Here is a 22352-nt window from a genome sequence, read left to right as displayed (position 1 = left end):
GGATCTAGGCTGTGCACTCCTTATAAGACTCTAATGCTTGATGATCTGTCACTGTCTCCCATCACCCCCCAGTGGGACCATCTAGTTGCAGGAAAACAAGCTCAAGGGCTTCCACTGATTCTACATTACGGTGAGTTGTTTAATTATTTCATTATACATTACAATGTACTAATAATAGAAGTAAAGTGCACAATAGATGTAACATGCCTGAATCATCACGAAATCACCTCCCCACCAATGCTGCGGGTCCGTGGAAAAGTGTCTTCCATGAAACTGGTCCCTGGTGCCAAAAAGGCTGAGGACCACTGGTGTAAGAGCATCCACATACCCTCACTCAGCTTCAGTCATGACTCACGTTCTGCCCAGTTTTAGTTTCTGCTATGCTTCCCACTTTTCTTTCCTTTCCTCTTCTTTGTTTCATCCACTCCTTTCCTTCTTTTTCCTTCCCTCCCTCCTTCCTTTAAAAAGTTTCCTGTAGTATTTTTTTTTTTTTTTGAGATGGAGTTTAGCTCTTGTTAAACAGGCTGGAGTGCAATGGCGCGATCTCGGCTCACCGCAACCTCTGCCTCCTGGGTTCAGGCAATTCTCCTGCCTCAGCCTCCTGAGTAGCTGGGATTACAGGCACGAGCCACCATGCCCAGCTAATTTTTTGTATTTTTAGTAGAGACGGGGTTTCACCATGTTGACCAGGATGGTCTCGATCTTTCGACCTCGTGATCCACCCGCCTCGGCCTCCCAAAGTGCTGGGATTACAGGCTTGAGCCACCGCGCCCGGCCTCCTGTAGTATTTTAAAGCAAATCCAAGACGTCATGCAATTCCCCTAAAAACTCATGCTCTTATCCTTTCATAAAGCCCCACATCACAATTTTAAAAAATTAAAATTGGAAATGGAGACTAGACGGACTCTTCCTCTGTGGGGTTAAGCCACCACTCACCGAAGGAACCAGGGGAGCCCACTTGGGACAGAGCAGCAAGCCTGGAGAGGCTCACTTCATGGGTGGCACTTTCTCAGTGCGGTAACCATCGAGGTGGCTCAGAATGCCCTGCAGAGGCTGACAAAGGCCACAGTGAACTCTGTGGTTTCTTGTTCAACTTTTGGAAACCAGGAAGTCTCTAAGGACCACAGGAAATCTGATGTTGCCTGAGGTGGGGTAAGACCATCACTCCTAATTCTCACAGGTGTCTCTGAGGTGGAAAAGTGATCAGCAGAGTTAAGTGGCTAAAAAAAGAGCCACTGGTGATTCAAGGCTTATAGTGAGAGGAAAGTTAGATGAGAGAGGAAGGTAGGGGCGCTGTTCAGGCACAGAATTTTTTTTATTCCACTTCAGGAAGATTTTTAAGTGGTGTGCCATGGTCCAAGTCATGTTTTAAAGATCTCTAAAGTCCGCAGGTGAAGAAGGGTGGTGGTTGGGGGTTAGGGGCAGTGCAAGGAAGCAGGGAGGCCAGTCAGGAGCTGTTGCGGTTAAGGAAAAAGATGACGGTGGTGGAGTTGGAGTGAAGGTGGTAGTTGTGGTGTAGAGATGGATGGCTTTTGACTTACTCTGGGGGTAGAAGCAATGGTGAAGGTTAGAAATGAGAGAAAGGAAGGAATCAAGGATGACTTGGGTTTTGAATCTGCATGTTTGGATGGTTGGTGGTGCTGCTTCTGGGAGGGGAGGATCAGCAGAGAGCAAGTCTGGGGACGCTACCTGGAAGATGGTAGCCATGAGCATGTGAAGAGCTGAGGTCAAGAGAGAGTGGAGGCACAGCGACCTGGCGAGGAGAAGCTTCCCAGGCATCATCAAGGCAGACTGTGATTGGCTGAGGAGCAAATGAATGGAAAGTGAGGATGTGGAAAGAGGACGTGTAGGCGAAACTTCTATCAGGTTTGCTATGATAGAGTATCAGGAATAATCCAATAAAACAAAAAAAATTTTTTTAGATGATCTCTTTTTGGCTCATTTGCAATTAAATGGAAGAAGCGATTCTAAGAACCTTGCTTGTATTCAATTCAGCTGTCTCCTTGTAACTGCTGCCATAACATTTAGTGGTATAAAAACAATAATCATTTTATTTTACTCATTATTTTGTGGGCTGGGAATTTGGAAGGGACTCAGAAGGATGCATCTAGCTTGGGGTCTCTCGTGTGGCTGCAGTCAGATATTGGCTGGGGCTGTGGCCACTGAAGGCTTTGTTTGGAGAGCCGTGCCCCACGGCCAGTAGTTAATGCTGGCTGCTGAGCAGGGCCCCAGCACACAGCCGTGTCAGCAAGGAGGGCTCATGGTGCTCAGACCCTTTACATGGCAGCTGGCTTCCCCTGAGCAAGAGCACCGTGGGGGAGTTGCAGGTCCTTTTCTGACATGGCACCAGAAGCCGCAAAGTGGCCCTCTGCTATTCCACTGGTCAGAGCAGCCAGAGGCCAGCTCCGAGTCAAGGAAAGGGCTGTAGACGCCACCTCTTATGGGAAGGGTGTCAAATAACTCTGGGGCCATGTTTTAAAATCACCAAAGGTGGCTACTCTGTAAATTAACTCAACTTTCAATGACCCCAATCACTCAGTCTCCCAGCTTGACTCGCTAATGTCCAGAAGGAATCAAAAGAGCCAAGAGAGCAGAACGGATTGGATAAGGTGTGGATGTGTTTCTCAGTGACAGCAGCTATCACATTTTTGAGGCATAGAAGAGCTAAGTGACTTGTCCAAAGCCAGAGGAAGTGGGTAGTGGCACCAGGAGTCGAATCCATGTCTTTCTGATTCGAGAACTCAACCCCTTGGAGGCTGTTGTACTTTCTCCCCAATTGGGGTCCAAGCACTGTTGTTCCAGTGGTCAATTTGTACCATATATCTGGATATAGCTCTTCTCCCAGAGGCCCTGAGTCAGGAGGACCGGGGCCCTAGCTGGGCCTGCCCCCAGGCAGGGGAAGAGGAACCCTGGCCATATTGTGGCTTCCTCCCAGGCCCTCCGCTCTCATGGCTGTATGCCGTCCAGCTTGGCTGGTGAGGAGGTCACCCCTTTGGTGAATGCAGAAAGACATGAACAACTGTGTAATGATCCCAGCATAAAGGAGCTGGGCATTTGGTTGTTTACTGGGAACTTGAGATGGCTGTAAGATGATGTGAATGTATTTTAGAAATTAGTTTTCATATTTTAAAAGTTAAACTGACACCTAATAAAAATACATCATACAACACAGAAAGGTATAAAGAGAAAAGTAAAAGCATCTTATTCTTGCCACCGGCTCCAAAGCCCCAGTCCATCACCAGCTCCATTTGCTGTGTCCAGTGTCTTTGTCAGGAAATGCCGCATGACTGTGACTAGTGTTCACCACATAATCTCCCAGGGTGCCGTCATATACTGCCTCAACCCAACTCACTTTGAACAAATTCTTTCCTGATTTTGCTATCACAGACATCATGGCCATGAAGAGTGCTGTGTGTATTTTTGTGTACCTGTATGAGTGTATCTGGAGAAGGCGGGTATTTTAGTGAAGATGAAAATTGAGGTCGAAATATGTGCAAGAAGGGAAGATTATCTCTTTGGTAGAATGATTACAAAAATGGTTCTAATTTTCTACCCCTCACTGCCCCTGTACCCTTTTAAAGTGACCTTGTAGTCCTCCCACCCAGAGGAACGAGTTCCTTTTCCCACACCTTGAATCTGGGCTGGCCTGTGACTTGCTTTGACCAACGGAACACTGATAAATGATGCTCCACTTCTGAGACTGGGCTCTGTGAAGCTTGGGCACTTGTGCTCACTCTCTTGGAAACCTGCTCAGCGGCCATCTGAAGAAGCCCAGGCTATCCTGTTGGGGCCAGGGAGACCACATGGACTACAGCCAAGTCGTCTGACCAAGACCATCCTAGACTAGCCGGCCTTCATTTGACCAACTGACGACAGTCATAGGAGTCAGCCCAGCCACGATTAGCCAGTGGGCACAGCGAGCACAGTCTGGAGGCACAGCTGACCACAGGCAGACAAGGGAGTGAGCCCATCAAGGGTCCACAGTCCCCCGTCAACCTGCATATTTGTGGGCAAAATAAATCCTCAGTGATTTAAACCATGGGTTTGAGGTTGTCCAACTTCCAATAACACAGAATAATGCAGCGTTATTCTGACAACTGGTAACTAATAGAGCCTTTTGTATTAAGTCATTCGTCGTAAAGGTGTGAAGGTCAAAGGCTGCCATAGCAAATCCTGGTTTATGGAAAACTTTTATAACTCATCAGATAATCCATATTCACGTAAAATGAGAATGGTTTAGAGAAAAACACTCCTACAGCTGTCTCAGTGTAACGCAGTAGCAGTAACATGTTCTGTAAATGGTTCAGACTTACCAACTTCCCCGGGTCTTGGTTCCTTATCTGTAAAAGCGGGCTGACTTACAGCAAGAGCCTAGCAAATTATGCAATTACACAAATTAAACAATGCTACTATTGTTACTATTAGCAAACCAGTGATGCGACAAGCTGATCATTCTCGTTTTTTTCATGAGGACCTGACACGACCCAAAGATCCTTAACATTTTTTTTGGTTGGGGATCCTCATCCACAGCTTTGACAATCTGACGAAGTCTGTAGCCCCTTTCTCAGAATGTTTTAAAATTCAAACAATAAAATAAATTACAAAGGAAACCAAGTACGCTGAAATACAGTTCTCCAAATATTAAAGCAGACGTATGAACTAGTAATACATGCATCTCTTTACTAATGCATTACATAAAATCTACCAGATTTTATATACATAAAATTTTATATTACATAAAATCTGTCTGTCATTTCTCACTGCCCCTTTCTTCCCATGAGAAAGATGGCTTCTGCTAAGCAGCCCTGGGTCCAGCCCTCCCCTTTCTATTCGTTCTCTTTTCTCATCACTTCTTTGCTCTATCTTTTATCCCCTACCTCCCGTCTTCCTCATCAGCTTTCCTCTCTCAAGCCAGGGAGAAGACAGCACCTGCCCCACTGACCTGGAAGACGGATGCTTTGGCCTCCCAGAAATGGCTTCCTTCTCTCCTCCGAGGCTCGGCCAGTCTGCCTTGGGAGCAGAAAGCGGGAGGCCTCCTGAAATCACCTTCTCTGTGATGATTCTATGGACTCACAGGCCAGAAGCCAAATCTGTCCTAAAAACGAGGACTTCCTTTCAGTAAAGAATCATGCATGTCAGGTTTTGTTCACTTTTTAGCTTAAAAAAACTTAATTTATTCCAGGATTCAGATGGGGCTGTCAACTCGGAGCCAACCTCAGTGCCTCCATGGTGGGAGGCGTGAGGCAACCACACCAGTCTCCGACCTCCCCAGAGCTTGCAGGACGGGGCGGAGGAGGAGGGGACACACATCAAAGCCCAGAGGTCGGCCATCACCCTTCTGGTCGGGTTACCATCCTTCTTCAGAAACCAGCGGGTGTGGGAAAAGTAAAAGGCTGACCTTTTTCTCACCCCTAACCCACTTTGAATGTCTTTCATAATCACTATGCTTTCCCCCCAGCTTTTGAGGCTTCAGCTTCAACTGCTGTCTCAAAAAAAGTCCGTTTTCTCATCTTGGGCTACAGGTTTCACCATCTGTTTGCTCTTCAGATGTGTGTGGGTGGCAAGAGATTTTTCCCACGCATCTTCAAACTGAAAGGGCTGACCTTGCTGTAAGGAGCCTTCTCAGTCCCCTGGGAGTCTCTGCGTCCTCAGCCCTCACCCGGCAGATGTGGCAAGGAGGGGCGGGGCACCTCTATGTGCCACAGAGTCTGAGGACACTGAACTGGGCTGGGATTACTTGGAATCAAGTGTGGGGCTTGGAAATCCTCCAGCAAAGACTTGGGTCACCTTGAGTTGCTCTGCAGTTTAGCGGGGTGGGCTGAGGTGGAATGGAGGATTTTGACATGGAGGTCCCCAGATACCAGCCCCAGATGGGCAGCACACACATCTATGTGTGTCTCAACTGTTTCTCGTTCTAGTCCCCAGCCCACGAGGCCACCAAGCCTCAGGAAGGACTGTTGTATTAACAAAGAAACTCTGGCTGTGTCATTTGGGGAAGCTGGACTATCTGCCATTACATCAACCTGGTTACTAGAGACTTGATTTGAGGGCACCTTTTTTTTTTTGAGACAGGCCCTCACTTTGTCACCCATGGAGTGGCATGATCTTGGCTCACTGCAGCCTCTACCAAGGTGGGACTACAGACATGTACTACCACACCTGGCTAATTAAAGAAAAATAATATAGAGACAGGGTGTCACTATGTTGCCCAGGTGGTCTCGAATCCCTGGGCTCAAGCAATCCTCCCGCCTTGGACCCCCAGTGTTGGGATTACAGGCATGGGCCACCTCACCGGCCCAAGGGCACCTCTGACATAAGAGGGAGTACAGGGGGTGGAACTAAGTGACCAGCTGTCATCGCCCACATCTCCTCCTGCAGGCCTGCCCTTTCCCTTCTCTGCCACTGGAGTATTTCAGGAGCCTCTGTTCCTGGCAGAATTGGTTGCCAATGGGAATGCCGATGACTTTTTGGCTGACCCAGGGCACTGGGACTGACCTGTGAGGTCAATTCAGCATTTTTTGGGTCCTTTCCTATGTGGCACGTTGCTCGATGCTGTGGTGGGGAGGGCAGGGAGGAGGGAGATGAAGATAAAGATGAAGGAGACAGTGGCCCTTGCCGTTGGGAGAGAACCAGAGTTACAGAAAATGTGACTTCTTCAATGGAATAACAGATTTAAAAAGAGGCCAAATGAAAGGCTGGCAGCAGGGGAGGACTGGAGAGGAAGGGCAGTGAAGGAGTGGTGTGGAGAGGTGTTCTTTTGGGGTACAGAGCACTCCAGGGACGGGGGCCTGGCCATCCCTGAAGTGGGAGTGGGAGGTGAGTGTGGGTGGGTTGCTCAGCCTGAGCTCAGTTCGACCTCCAGGAGTGACCAGGGCACACCCCTCTGGGCCTCTGTCCAGGCTCTTTGCTGACCTGGCCAGAGCAGGGTGTGCTGGGGTGGAAGGGCTGACTTCTTCCTCTGCTGGCCATCTTGGCCTGGCAGTCTTGCCCAGCTTTGTACCTCAGATTGACTAATCGTGGTTTTAGGTCATCCATGATGCTTCTCAATGGCCCCATTGTTCTGGTAAATTCAGAAATCTGCTCTACGCTCAAAATGCTCTGTGGGTGCCCTGGGAGAGCTGGACATTTGAGCTGAGGCTAGTAGCCCATAGGGTACAGCAGCATGGACTGAAGAACAGGATGGCACAGGCAGGTCTAAACACGAGCCTCACAGTAGGCTTGGGAGTATCCAGATGCCAGGCCAACTGGGAACTTCCCAGAACACCTGCTGGCTCAAGTCCTCCTGAAAAGCCACCATAAAAGATGCTCTATCTCCCAGCAGCACAGCTCAACTCCTACTTAGCTCTGAGTAACTTCATCATACAGTTTATGTCCCAAAGAAATGAGAGACAAATGTTTAAATGTCATAGTGTTTACTTTATTTAAATCCTGAGGTTAAAAAATATATTATTTCCACATGGCATGGCAGACATTATAAAATAATATGCTTGGGGATACAAAAGTTTTCCACCCCCATTGTGCAGGAGGGGTGCTGATACTTGATGTGCTTCTAGATAATTCTTTGGCAGATAAGAATGAATTGGGGTCCCAGACCCGCCATCCTGTAAGGCCACATGAATTGAGGATTAATCAATTAAAGTGCAATTCCAAATCTGAAGCCTTCCCAATAAGGCTTGGGTGTTGCTGTGCAGCCACCGGAGGCAGAGTGTCTCTGGATAACATACGTCAAACAGTCTTTTTTTTTTTTAATCAGAGATGCCTCCTAAAATTTCAAGATATACTTTATTATTTAAAAAGTGCTTAAGAGGAAAGAGAGAATTATTAATTCAGTCTCTCCTGTTTCCTTGGAAGAAATGAGAGAAGAACTTACAAGGTACCCCTACAAAGTGCTTTCTCGGTAAGTGTTTTGTAAACACGAATGGCTGTCTTTGTGTATATGACCATCCTTGGTTCTAAGCATGACTTCTCTCTGCTTTAATTCTCAACACCTCTAAGCCACGGACAGTTGCTTGGCCTAAAGAATTCTCACATGTAGAATCACCAAGGTGCACTTAAAAAATAAAACTCCTTTAAAATTTTATCAGTGGACATCCAACCATATCATAAAACATAGGCTCTGTGACTTCATCCCCAAATGGAGATTTCCTTTCATTTGGGCCTGGAATAGTTTCACCACCTTAGATGATCATTTAAAAATTTCTAAAACACCACTTATTCTTGAGTTAGATGATCTGGCTTTTCATTTCTATCTTTCAAACCCTGTGGAGTTTTTCAGTTCCAGTGTCTTTGCCTGCTCTTGGTCCAGTCCACCTGGACTCCTGTGTGTTGAAGTCAGAAGCACTTTGTAGAATGCACTTGGACCTGAAAGACAACACTTTGTGCCAAACGTGCTTCCTTGTTTGCGGATAAGTGTATCTGACAGAGGTTGGCATGTTCTTGAAGGTGGCTTCAGTGGCAGTGATGAAGAAGGCATCTGGTATTGACAATAAGACGTGACTGTTATTCAGAGAGATGGGCCATCAAGAGGCTGCCTTTTTTTTTTTTTTTTTTTTAAGAGTGATCTGGGATCCCAAGGATGCTTCCTTCTTGCCGATTTCTAGTGTAATTCAGTCTAGCCAGGGCTACCACCTGCAGCAGTGGGTCTTCAATTGTTACTTGCATTTTTTTTAACAAAGTACTCCAGTCCTTAATCCTTAGTAAAGCTGGGAACCTGATTAAAATCAGAATAAAGCTATTTATAAAAGCCACTCTTAAATATGCCAAGATGTTCTGTAGCTGCAGAGAACACAGCAAACTTGAGCTTGAACAGCAACCTAATAAATACAAATGTCCACCCAGCACAAAAAATAAATTTGCTAATGAAACCACATAGTTAGGAAGTCACCTCGGGGCACGGGGCAGTCCTCCGAATGCAGCGAAGGCTTTTTTTTGAACAACAGCAGTCAGTGCTGGAGGTGGTGTGCACGAGGCCCAGCTCTCCCGGAGGAGTGGTTCTGGGTACGCTGCAACTGGTCCTCTGCTGTGATGAGTGACAGATACTCGGAAAGGACCTCAGATGGAATGTCCCGGGCCCCAAACCCATTAGCTACTCAGTGAATGGTGGTTCTTGTTGCATATGGTGCCAGTGACACTTCAGAAGGTCATCAGCTTGGCCAGTCTCCACAGTATTTTCAGAAAACTAAGCACTCAAAGACTCTAGATTGCTCTGGGTTCTCTTTTGTTAGTTTCTTTCTTACAGTGAACGAGCTGACTTCTGATTATCCTTTGCAAGAGGCTGGATGGATTCAAAGTTAGCACACTTCATTCTGAATAATCTCAGGCCATGTGGCATGCCTATGAGAACAAATGTGAGGCCAAGAAGAGTCGCGGGGGACCTGGCCACCTCTATTCCAATACTGAGTATGGTCAAAGCCTTGGTCAGGGAAAGATGATTGAGCACCTGACGGCTTTCTGCCAGAAGAGGCTGTTCCAAGGAAGCCGAATGCAAGAGGCCCAGCTCTTCTCTAGGCAACCTCTTTGAAAGGTTCTATTCTCCATTCCCCATGACCTGCTTAAACTGACTGGAAGTGCCCAACTCTCCCGTTTAAAGGTCTGAGTCCATTCCAGAAATGACCTCTTGTGGCCCCATGAGAGTCCTCTTTGCTGGTGGTGAGGCTGTGGCTGTTGGTGTGTGGTGGGATTGGGGTGTCTGCTGCACTTGGTCTGGAGTCCCTGACCTATTCTCAAGCCCTCAAAACCAGCCACACCAGGGTTATGACAAAGAGAAACTTTGGGAAGTGTGTGACTGGACTTGGGTCACAAGGCTAGCTGGAGGAATTGCTGGGCCCAGATCCCAGATTCTTGGATAGCCTGTTCAGTGTTCTCTCCCTCACCCCTGGCCCAACTGGGACCTTTTGTCAGATGCTGTTTACCCGTGGAAGACCTGGGGCCTGACTAGGTTCACAGACCAGGTAGCTGGTTCTGTGAACAAGGAATGAAGAGCTGTTCAAGGTGAGCTCTCTGTCATGGGGGAAGAAAAGGACCACAGAGAACAGGAAGATTAACTAATTCTTATGCGGGAACAGGTATCCCTCTGCTTCAAGTGGGGATGTCTCCTGGAGGTCAGGTGTGAGCTGAGCAGCAGGAAGTGGGCAAATAGGCTGTAGGGGAACCTGTCAGGTGGGGAGTGGGGCCAGGGATCCATCATGCCTCTGCTTACTCTGTTACTTTGGTTCTTAAGTTACCAAAGACTTTTGTTAAGAAGGCCCCAATGTTTGAAAGTGGTTCTAACCCTGGCTATGATTACTAGTAAACATGTCTGCAGGTGGGGCAGACGCTCTTATTTATTATTTATTTATTTTCTGAGATGGAGTCGTTCTTGTCACCCAAGCTGGAGTGCATTGGCATGATCTTGGTTCACTGCAACCTCCACCTCCCAGGTTCAAGTGATTCTCTTGCCTCAGCCTCCTGAGTAGCTGGGATTACAGGCACCCATCACCACACCGGCTAATTTTTGTAATTTTAGTGGAGACAGGGTTTTGCCATGTTGGTCAGGGGGGTCTCGAACTCCTAACCTCGTGATCCACCCACCTTGGCCTCCCAAAGTGCTGGGATTACAAGCATGAGCCACCACACCTGGCCAGAGCTCTCATTTATATAAACAAAAGTGGGCCATCAGCTGAGGAGCAGCCCTAAAGCCAATGCACGATTCTGCTCTGTGATCACGGCATCCACACTGGCTGGCATTTGGACATTAGACATAGTGAACACACAGCCACTGCGGACCCTCAGTATGGTGGATTTTGTTCTTGGATTATCTTTACTTCTGATTCTTAGGGCAGTGTTTTGAGCTGTGGAGAGGTCTGGCTGAGTGAAGGGCTTTACTTGAGGACAGAATCACCCAGGCAAAAGGGCCCTGAAGAGAGTGCAGCTGAGAGGCCCTTTCAACACTGCTGAGTTCTGGAGCAGCCCCCAGCTTACTGGGGCACTGAGGGACAGGAGCATGACCGGAGGAGGCTGGTCCAGATCTCAGGAGGGCCCCCTGGCCCCCTGACTTGCATGATGGCATGTGTTTCCTTTTCCTGGGAGTACTTGAGGGCCTCATAGCCCGAGGACTCACAGGGTATGGTCAGGGCAATGAGCTCAGGTCTCCAAGATGCAGGGCCCTGGTGGGGCAGGGCAGAAAGTCTCCCCAACGGCAGAAGTTGGGATCACCTCTGCCTGTGAAACCCTCCACAGGAGGCCTGGAGCCAACTGTGCTCCCAGGAGAGGCCGATGGTCTCCTGGGTATTTAAGCCTTTGGCAGTGCATCCCTTTGGGCATGAGAACAGCTGGATAGAGATCTACTACTTAACGGAAACACTGCCTGAGCCCTTCAAAGCCTCCGGGGCTAAGAGTGACTGGTGCATCATGCTGAGCACAAAGTGCTCCCCAGACGCCGCCTCTGAGGGGCAACCCAGGGGTCTCTCTTCCAGAGGGGCAGAGTTCATGAGTTTGGAGCAGCTGACTTTTTAAAAAAATGCTTTATGTGACAGGTGAGGAAGAGTAGTGTTTCCTGTGGATGAAGTGAAGTTACTGAAGTGCTGAAGCTACAGGAAATCACTTCCATCGTAGATCACAGGCCGATCAACAGTCAAGTGATAAAATACCTTTTTAGAGACAAACCTAAGGAAACAGAAATGGAAAGGGAGGGCGTTACTTGAGAGCTGAAAGTCCAAGGGGCGGCAGCTGCTGCTGAGGCCTCTGTGGTCACTGCAATGACCTGGCTGTGTGAGTGCTGGAGCTCCGTGCCCCATTTTCTGTCTGTCTGGTGGAGTTCTCTCCCTGTGAGGGTCAGGGGGTCTCGGGACATTACCGTGGACTCTCCTGAGGCTTGGGTGCAGAAATGCTCTTTTGGTCGCAGGCTGTGAATGTCACCTCCCTCACCTGGCTGCTCTGAAGCAGCTAGAGGTGGGGACTGCACAGTGTGTGTACTGGGGTCTAAAGAGTAGGCAATGGGAGGAGGCATATGGCGGAGGCCAGCATAGATTTTTTCTGACTTGGCAGCTAACTCAGTTCTGACATCCATAGCTTGGAAATCTCAAGTAGGCCCCTGAGATGACCTCAGTGAGCCAAGGTCAGAGTTTGTCACAGCACCATGGCCAGCTCCAGGGGTAACTGGGAGCCTGCTTGGGCTTGGGATGGTACTCTGCCCTCCTCACACCTCTCCTCCATCTCTCCATCAATGCGCAATGTGGCTGCCACTGCAGAGGAGGAAATGGAGACTCAACTAAGGGCCACTGGGGGAAGTGTCCTCCAACTGGGGAACACTTGGGCCTGGTGTTCCCCAACCACTGCCCTATCCTGTTCAGGAGGGGCTGGAGCTCATGTCCACTCTTGGGGTGGGGGGTGGCTCCAAAGAGAGCTCTCTGGCCATGCTAGGCCTATGCCATGAGGTCCTGCTAACTCCAGGGGTGCTTTCATTTCTACTGCGGAGTGTAGGCAGGTGTAGGAGAGGGCAAGGTGGGAAGTTCATCTTCCATCCCCTCCTGTGGTGGGCACTCTTGGCCACAAGCCCTGGTAGTTCAAAGCCTGGAAGTGGTGAGGGGATGACACAGTTTTCCCTGGTTATTCTGCTGAGAGCCAAGTATCCACGATGGAGATGTGACCTGTAGCCCAGGGTCCTGCTCAGAGAGGATGTGGCTGGAAACAGCTCAGGCAGGTCTCTCTAAAGAGCCAGCTCCACTTAAGGGGTCTGCTGAAGCAGAAGACATAAACAGGGGCAGGTGCCCAGCAATCCTAACCACGCTTGTCCACGCACTTGGCAGATGCTCAGTTAATGTTGGTCCTCTCTCCGCTCCCCTCCCAGCTGTCCCTCTGGACTCATCACCCTCTATTCCCATTCTCCTGTCCAGCCTCTCTGCTATCCCCTAAACTATTCACTCCTGGATCTTAGCTGGTCCTCAGAGTGCTTCCCAGAGACGGCACCTGCCACTCCCACCACACAGCTAGGGTCTTCGCCGTGCCGTCTTAGGCAGTCTCTGCTTATCTCAAGCTCTGTCCTTCCTTCTTTCATTTCTCCCTTTCTCATTCATTCATTCATTCAGTCCTTCACTGTATTTCCTGAGCCCCTTCTTTGGGCAAGGCAGTGGTAGGGCAGCGGGAATTAACATCAGAGAGAGGGAAAGGGCACCTTGGTTATTAAAGTTTAGACTGGCTGGGCCACCTGGTTCAGATTCGGCTCCAGCCCTAGCTGTGTGACTTAGGAGTGTCACTCCTCTGCCCCTCAGCAGTGACATGGCGAGACTCTGCAAGCATGAGCCTGTGTGCAACAAAATCTCTTAACAAACACTGCAACGCCACGGGAGAGGGGTCAACAATCAAAGAATGATGAATAATAAGTCATCAACAAATAACTGGTTTTGAGTGTCCACCTCTGCTCTTAAGAAGAGGTGGCAGAGAGGCCTGGAGACATGGAGCTGGTGCCTGAGGTGGCCCTACCTTGAGAAGGTGTTGTCGAAGATGAGCATGTAGATACCAGGTGTGCGAACCTTGAGCTGGCCCTGGATGTTCTCCTTGTGGGAGTTGCATCGGGTCGTAGGAATGAGGACCTGGGAGGGAAAGCAGATATGCAAAAACATCAGAGGCTGAGAGGGCCCTTGGCATCCTCAGGGCAGACCCTTTATTTTGGGGGAGGAGGCTGAGTATGTTGCCCACGGTCACAGCCAAGCAAGGTTGGAGCTGGGACCAGCCCCCAGTAGTGGCCAGTGCCATCCCATACCCTGAGGCTGTTGATGACTCGTAGCTGTAAGTTTCATCCAGAATCATGACCTGGTCAGCACACTTAAGGAGTGATCCCCTAGCCTTGAACACAGAAGACGCTAGAACAGTCCATGGACTATAAAGGAGAGGCCCCTTTCTGGCTTCAGGATGTGAAGCTTAGTCTAGGTAAGATCCAGCTGTCTGGCTGTCTCCTGTTGGTCCTCGTGCTGCCTTTGGGTCTCACAGGACAGGCTCAGTCCTCCTTCCAGATGACAACCTTCCAGGCACGAAGCTGCTAGGCCCACTCTCCTCTAGGCTCAACACCCCTGGCTCCATCTAGGCCTCTGCTAGCTGTGCCCTGGCTGGTCCATGCGCCCCAGCACCCTTTCATCTTCCCACGCCTGAGCCTCAGCTTCCTGTTCACTTTCTGCCTTCCCTGAGAATGAGAAATCAGTCCCAGGATACACTGATACTGACTTTTTTTCAGATCATTTTTGAAGGGCCTCACTGTCAGAGAGAAAATCTGTACAAATGGTATGTGCTGGACAGGACCAGGGTTGGTGAGGGAGGTCTTCGAATGGCTCACTTCTTCCCCACGAGGGCAGGCTCTTCAATCTGCTTACAAGCTAAGATACAGGCCTCATTTTAAAACTGAAAATACAGCACTTTGGGAGGCCGAGGCGGGCGGATCACGAGGTCGAAAGATCGAGACCATCCTGGTCAACATGGTGAAACCCCGTCTCTACTAAAAATACAAAAAAACTAGCTGGGCATGGTGGTGCGTGCCTGTAATCCCAGCTACTTAGGAGGCTGAGGCAGGAGAACTGCCTGAGCCCAGGAGGCGGAGGTTGCGGTGAGCCGAGATCGCGCCATTGCACTCCAGCCTGGGTAACAAGAGTGAAACTCTGTCTCAAAAAAAAAAAATAAAATAAAACAAAAAAAAAACTGAAAATATGCTAAGAGATAAGGCAGAGCTGACCAACCAACCAACATTTTTTTTCCTTTTTTTTTGAGATGGTGTCTCACTTCCTTCATCTCTCTCTCTATCCCCTGTGGGGCCTACAGAGTCCAGCATACAGCAGACACTCAATAAATGGTTATCAATAGTTTACAAATACACAGCACGGTTCCTTGTGTCTATACCTCCATAATCATGAAGCCTGAGTGCTGCAATTTGCACTGCACCTGTCATTTCCTATAAGCCCCAGGCTGGTCAGGAGACCTCTCAGAGAGTCCCTGGGATAGATATTGAGGGCACATGTCTGGAAACAGGCTTCCCTGGCCTTGGTTCCTTTGGGGGACCTCAGGCAGAGATAACAGCCACCCCCATCTGTGGCTGGTGACAGTGGCCTGTGAAGGCAGAGAAGCACCTGAGCACCCTGCACAGGGGCCCCTTCTGCCCTCTGGCGTCACTGTGGGGAAGGGCAGTGGGGCCCCTGGAAGGTAAGGAAGGCTCAGTAGGCCCCCAAGCCCCTGTTTCCTGGTAGGCCCACACAGGAACCCCAGGCTGCTGAAGAATCGGTGGGTAGGTACCGAGCAAGGGGAGAGGCCCACAGCCCAGCCACACATGGGCAGGCAGAACCGCAAAGGCCTGGATCCCTGATTTTGTCCCTTCCCTCCCTGCACAAACACTCACAGTGTCTGATCTGGGTGGACTCAGGGCTGGGGGCATGGCAGGGCTGAGGAGCGTGAGGGTGAGAGGCAAAGGCAGCTCTTGGCAGTGCTGCTGTTTGTCAGTGTAGAGCTGATAGGCATGCTGGCTGCACCGGGACCTCCTGAATGGAGGCTCAGAATCGCTCAAGAAGGAAGGGCTCCGGAGGTAGGTATGGGGAGCTGGCTGTAAGTCCCAAAAGGATAAGATGGGCAGAGCAGTTTTAAATGAGAGAACACAAGACTCCAATAAGCAAGGCCAACCCAAGGGAGTCGAGTTACATTTTGAGAGTGAGTCTGAAAAGCAGAGAAATGACAAAAATGATCCTTGCTATGAGCAGATTCCAACAGGGCAGGATGGCAGGAGAGCAAACCCAAGCGGGTACGTGTTCCTCTGTGGGATGCCAGCACCAGAGAAGGAACTGCCGTGTGGCCCACTGTGCCTCCTAGCCGGGCTCTCCTGCTCTGGGCCTTCCTCATCCCTCAGCCTCAAGCCCCCTGAGGGCACCCAGTAGACCAAACACACAAGTGACTAACAGATGTTCTGCAAAGACTTCACAGATCTCTTGTTTCACATGACTTCAGCCTGCTTTTCTCTATCTTGATCCTTGCAATTCTTGCAAAATGGAGATTTCTGCAGTCATATTCCCAGGCTAGGCTTCCCTTTCAGCTCCAGTCCAGCAGGCCCAACCACTTTTACCATTCCTTCCACTCAGAATAATTCAAGTGGAGCTTGTGTTTCCATCCAAACTGGCTGTCCTTCCAATATTCCTCTACACCCTTTCTCTGTAGGGATGCAGGCATGGAATTCAGACCCCAGGCATGGGCCTCACTCCTCCTTGCCTCGTACTGAATCAGCCACCCATGGAGCCCTGCCCAACCTCTGTCCCTGTGGTCTGGATTCCATCCTTTCTACTCTGGCTTCAACTCCCTAATCTACACCAGTGGTTCTCAACTTGGGCCACTCATTGGAATCACTTGGAGATGCCTGGATCCCACCCCTAGAGACTCCAACTTAGTGGTCAGGGTGTGGCCTCAGGAGTGGAGTGTTTAAAAGCTCTCTAGGTGTTTCTAATTTGCAGCCAAGGTTGAGAACTACAGTCCTGGCACTGTCAACATTCCATGCCTAGAATGTCTTAGGAATTTATGAATTGATACCTGCCACCAAGATTTCAAACTCGACCACCCAAGTGACACTGTGGTTGTCTCTGCTGATACCCTTCCAGGTGAGATGCTGAACACCCTAAGCTAAAAACCAGAGGAAGAGAGGTGGTGACCCATTACTGCTTTGCACAGTTCTGTTAGAAAATGATCCTTAAATTAAGTCATATGTCTGTACTCCTCCTTCACCTACCCGTCTATCCCAAGGGCAGACTACCTGTGTCTGACAGTGTGACCTTCAGACATTTGAAATCAGCTCTTCAGAACCTCTGGGTCTTTTTCTCCCCTAACTGGACAAGGCTCAGGTGCTCTACCTTCTCTGCATGACACGGCCCAGAACATACCAGGTGAGGCCTGCCCAGCAGAGGGTAGGATGGCCACTGCCCTGCTTTGGAACAGGCCTGCCCAAGTACCCAGATGTGTGAAGGAACCCACAGGCAGGGAGCCCAGCCATACCTTACACTCATCCAGCGGTGTGTCCTCGGCCTCCTGGAAGACCACGCTGAAGGAGATGCTCTTGGGGTCGGAGGAGAAGACCCAGCTGATGGTGAGGCCTGCCTCGGCCACAGTGATGGGGATCAGGCTGTAGGTGCTGGATCTCACAAACAGCTCCCTGCTGCCCTCCCCGAAGCTGGCGATCTCTTCCACTGTGAGGGGTACTTTGATCCTAAAATAAAAATACAGAGAAAGACCTGATTGACTGGGCAAAGTGTTTGTGTCCACTGGCCAGGTTGTCTGTGGCTCAGAGGTGGCTGGATCCTTCGGAGACTCTGGAGAGGACAAGCGCCGGGTAACCCTGGCCAACATGCTTAAGTATGGGACAGGCGGCTCACTCCAACAAACGTTTCCTGAGTGCTTACTACACGCCTGGCATAGTTCTAGGCACTGAGGACACAGCAGTAAAAAATAGAGATGACATCCTTGCCTGTGTGGAGCTGAAACCCCTTGGGAACTAAGGAATTGAGGATGGCCTGACCGGCTCCATGTCCCTCGTGGACAGGAAGCGAGTGCCCAGGTGCAGCTTTCTGCTGCTCTCTTGAAGGTGCCCTGCTGCTCAGCTGTCTGCTTTCTCTCTGCCATTTCCTCTTCCAATTCCCTGCCTCACCCTTTTCACCTCATCAGCACAAGCCTCCCGCCCTTTAGATACAGTCCCTCTTCTCCGGTGCATCTCACATCCATTGTAAGATTACACATGGGCACCCTGACCTTGCCTCAAATGCCAACATCCCATACTCTTTATGATGCAGGGGTGGCGGAAGTGATGCAATGGTTTTGGGAAGAGAAGCTTGTTCTTACTCTCCCTGGGTAGATAAAAGCTTCTTCAACAAGTTTAGAGGGTTCACTGACAGTGAGCTCCTCTGTGCTGGACCCAGAGTATGACGTGAAGAATGCGAGGTGAGTGGCCAAACTGCATCCCTGCTGCAGGGTGTATCCTTTCATAAGCCTCAGTTTCCTCATCTGCCAAACAGGGACTACCAGGCCTGCCTCATGACTGCTGCAAGAACTAGATTACGAGATGAACCCGGGGAGCGTGCTCCTCAGGGCCCCTTCCAGGCTGAGTGGTACCCCTCCTACACTGGGCAACTCCCGAGGCAGCTAGGTGAGCTCACAATGAGTCAACTCACTCTGAGCCTCAGTTTCTCAACTGTGAAATGGGAAGGTGGCAGCCACCATAGGCCATGCCCTATGCTCAACAATTTCACGTGTTACTGCACTGGCTCCGTCAGGAAGGCATCACTGTTGCCACTCTACGAAAGAGGAAACTAAGATGCAAACAGATTAAGAAATTCAATCCAGGCTCACGCAGTCTGAGCCAAAGCCATCATCTTTCTACCATACCAACTGCCTTTCTAGAGAAAATGTATTACTGTCCCCTTTAACACACGGGCGGGAACTAAAGTTCAAAGAGGTTAGGGAACTCGCCCAAGACTGCACAGCAAGTGGTGGTGCTGAGGGCTCATCTGCCTCCAAAGCTGTGGAGATGAATGGACAGACTCCCAAAGCTAATGAGAAGGGCAAGAAACAATTTAAAAACCAGAATCTTTAAAGAACAGCTCCAATACTCACCTTTGTGAGAATTCAATTCAACACAGTATGTCTTTGTGTGTTAGGGTTTATTTCTGATTAAGACCTCTTGACCAGTATTTATAATTTTCAAGAATCTGAGGGCAGGTGCGGGGGTCCATTCTGGAAAAGACACCTTTCTCATAATGTGGAAGTCTTACCATATAACCACAAAAAAAGTCATTCACTTGATATCATGCCCCATTGATGCTAGAGCATTTTACAATTTTATGTTTCAGAATTTTCCCCTGGCACCCAGGTATTTGCATTGTGCCCCAATCATGCATTCTAGACATCATCTATTCAGTGACAAGGACAATACTCAGCCTCTCCAAAGGAGAGCTTAACAAAAACAAATCAAAGGTTTGCTCAAATATAATGTAATCTTAAGAAGCCTATTGTCTATAAGGCTTATGTCACAAATGTGAAAAGGATCTGCCTTGGATCTGTGTGTTCTAATTATTCCTTTTTTAAATTTCTTTTTCTTTTTTTTTGCTTACCAAAATCAGCTGGGATGTGTTCTAATTATTCTAAATATCCTAACTTTCCTCATCCCTTTACTTGAGGGCAGGTTTTAAAAAAAGTTTTATTATACATGATTTCAAACATCTCCCTGTTCCTTCCCATTAACTGCCACTAAAAAACCTGAAAATAATAATTCAGCAGTTGCAGTAAAAGTGAAGGGCAGGAGAAGGAAGGTGGAGTGACTAAGGACCCCCAGAACACGAGGAAAATCACAGCTTAGCGTCTCTGAGCCCCTCACCTACACATCACACGAAAACACTCATCCTATGAGCCAGGAAAAATCACAGCGTACATGAGGAAAGACAATCAACAGAAGCCGAGACTGACATTAATCAGATGCTGGAGCTATCTGTCAAGGCTTTTAAAGCAGCCATCATAAAATGCTTTAACAACAATTTTAAATGTTCTTGAAACAATAAAAAAAGTAGAAAAACCACACCAAAGAAACAGAAGATATAAAAAAGAGCCAAATGGAAATTTTAGAACTAAATAATTATAATAACCAAAATAAAAAAAAATCACTGGACACTCAATAGCTGGATGAAGATATTCAAGTTATACTTGAAGAGAGAAAAACAGATATTTCTCAATCTGAACAACACAGGAAAAAGAGAATTGGGAGGCAGCATGCCAGGAAAAAGAACAGAGTCTCAGAGGCCTGCAAGACAAGGACAAAAGAGCTCACATTTGTATCGCTGGAGCCCCAAATGGAGAGGGAAAATACAGTGCATCTGAAAAATGATTCAAACTATTCAAAAATATTTTCCAAATATGGCAACAGGCATAAGCCTAGAGACTCAAGAGCTGAGTGTACCGCAAATAGGAAAAACACAAAGAAATTCACGCCAAGCCCCATCATAATTAAGCTTCTAAGAACCAAAGACAAAGAACATACGTGTGCATGTGTCTTTATAATAGAATGATTTATAATCCTTTGTGTTTATATCCAGCAATGGGATTGCCGGGTCAAATGGTATTTCTATTTCTAGATCCTGAGGAATCGCCACAGTCTTCCACAATGGTTGAACTAATTTACACTCCTACCAACAGCGTAAAAGCATTCCTATTTCTCCACATCCTCTCCAGCATCTGTTGTCTCCTGATTTTTTAATGATCGCCATTTTAACTGGCATGAGATGGTGTCTCAATGCAGTTTCAATTTGCCTTTCTCTAATGACCAGTGATGATGAGCATTTTTTCGTATGTTTGTTGACTACATAAATGTCTTCTTTTGAGAAGTATCTGTTCATATCCTTCACCCACTTTTTGATGAGGTTTTTTTCTTGTAGATTTATTTAAGTTCTTTGTAGATTCTAGATATTAGCCCTTTGTCAGATGGGTAGAGAGCAAATTTTTTTTCCCATCCTGTTGGTTGCCAGTTCACTCTAATGATAGTTTCTTTTGCTGTGCAAAAGTTCTTTAGTTTAATTAGATCCCATTTGTCTATTTTAACTTTCGTTGCCATTGCTTTCGGTGTTTTAGTCATGAACTCTTTGCCCAAATGTCCTTTGCAGGGACATGGATAAAGCTGGAAACCATCATTCTCAGCAAACTGACATAGGAACAGAAAACCAAACACCGCATGTTCTCACTCATAAGTGAGTGTTGAACAATGAGAACACGTGGACACAGGGAGGGGAACATCACACACTGGGGCCTGTCAGGGAGTGGGGAGCTAGCGGAGGCTTGGAAGGGAGTGAGGAGTTAGGATAGCATTAGGAGAAATACTTAATGTAGATGATGGGGTGATGGATGCAGCAAACCACCATGGCATGTGTATACCTATGTAACAAACCTGCACATTCTGCACAGGTATCCCAGAACTGAAAGTATAATAAAAGAATAAAAAATTAAAAAGTGAAAAAAAAAAAAATTTAAAAAGATAAAGAAACAACTTGAATGCAGGTAGAGAGAAATAACATTATCTATGGGGGAATAGCAATTTGAATGACAGGGGACTTCTCATTTAAAACCATGGAGGCCAGTAGCAGTACACGTATTTCAAATACTGAAAGAAAAGAACTGTCAACTGTGAATTCTGTATCTGGCAAAACATTCTATAGACATTTTGCCAAATCCAGCAGTGTGTGAAAAGAATTATACACCACAGCCAGTGGGATTTACCCCAGGTACGCAGGCTGGTTCGATATTTGAAAGTCAATCAATGCAATCCATCATATCAACAAGCTAAGGAAGAAAAAGCCTATGATCTTATCAACTGACACAGAAAAAAAATCTGACAAAATTCAACAGCCATTCACAGCCATGCAAGTTCTCTTTTACTATTTCTAATTGTCATTGCTGTGAGTAGCATGCAACGGACATTTTGGTAGCTTTCTCTTTGCACATCTAGTCATTATTTCCCAGACGTAGGCTTATTGCATCATAGAGAAAATGCAATTCTTGAACTTTTGGTACATCCTGCAGCCAAGGTGCTCTCCAGAAAGGGTGGTCCTGACTTCATACTCCCAGCATCAATGGCTTGTGAGGGGGCTACTTAATTCTTCCTGCTCGGTCTACCCCATAATTCAACATAGTGTCTGTCTGAGTGTGGTCCAGGGTCACCTGAGAATTGCTGGAATGGGTTATCTGTTCTCTCACAACCACATCTAACCCTTCAGGAAATTCTGTCGGCACCACCTTCAAAATAGGCCCAGAATTTGCCCTTGTCCTCTTTGCAAACACTTGATCCAAGGAACAAGGATTCCTCTAATACCCTCCCAACTGTTCTCCCCTCTTCTGCTCTTGCCCCTCCATCATCTATTCTCCACCATGGCAACCAGAATGATCCTTTTCATATGTAAATTGGATTGAATCACTCTTAATGCTACAAACCTCATGGGGCGGGGGGGGGGGGGGGGGGGGGGGGGTGGGGTGGGGGGGTGGGGTGGTGGGGTGGGGGGTGGGGGAGGAGATCCTATTTCCCTCAGATTCAAAGTCAAAGTCCTTACAATGGCCAAGAAGGCCCTGTGTGCTGGGACCCTCATTCCCACTCTGACTCCGCCTCCTGGTTCTCTCTGCTGCAGGCACACTGGCCCTTTTCTCAGTCCCTGAACATGCCAGGCACCATCTCAGGGCCGTTGTGCTGCCTGTTCCCTCTGCCTGAAATGCTATTCCCTCAGATATATGTCTGGCAACTCCTTCACCTCCTTCAAGTCTTATCTTCTCAGTATCACTCTGTTTAAAATGGCAAATTCCCCTTCCCTGTTATCCTACTTTGCCTTTGTCCATAG

The 22352-nt window shown here is 48.2% G+C and overlaps 1 protein-coding gene across 6 annotated transcripts in view; it reads right to left on the bottom strand.

Annotated features, from left to right (window-relative positions):
• Positions 1 to 2000: 2000 nt before the first annotated feature.
• FYCO1 (FYVE and coiled-coil domain autophagy adaptor 1) overlaps positions 2001 to 22352 on the bottom strand; it is an 81845-nt gene continuing 61493 nt past the window's right edge. For 5 of the 6 annotated variants that reach the window (XM_074403982.1, XM_074403984.1, XM_003926251.4 and 2 more), the window contains 3 exons: positions 16987 to 17197; positions 13459 to 13568; positions 7396 to 11643 (listed from right to left, as the gene is read on the bottom strand). In XM_074403982.1, coding sequence (XP_074260083.1) covers positions 11568 to 11643; positions 13459 to 13568; positions 16987 to 17197 — 397 coding nt within the window. In that variant the 3' untranslated portion in view covers positions 7396 to 11567. Of the gene's footprint in view, positions 5096 to 7395; positions 11644 to 13458; positions 13569 to 16986; positions 17198 to 22352 lie in introns of those variants that run through there. The other variant, XM_074403986.1, reaches the window with a different exon arrangement.

Source organism: Saimiri boliviensis, chromosome 8 (genome assembly GCF_048565385.1).
Source record: "Saimiri boliviensis isolate mSaiBol1 chromosome 8, mSaiBol1.pri, whole genome shotgun sequence".
NCBI classification, from domain to species: Eukaryota; Metazoa; Chordata; class Mammalia; order Primates; family Cebidae; genus Saimiri; species Saimiri boliviensis.
This window is presented reverse-complemented; position numbering and strand designations above follow the sequence as displayed.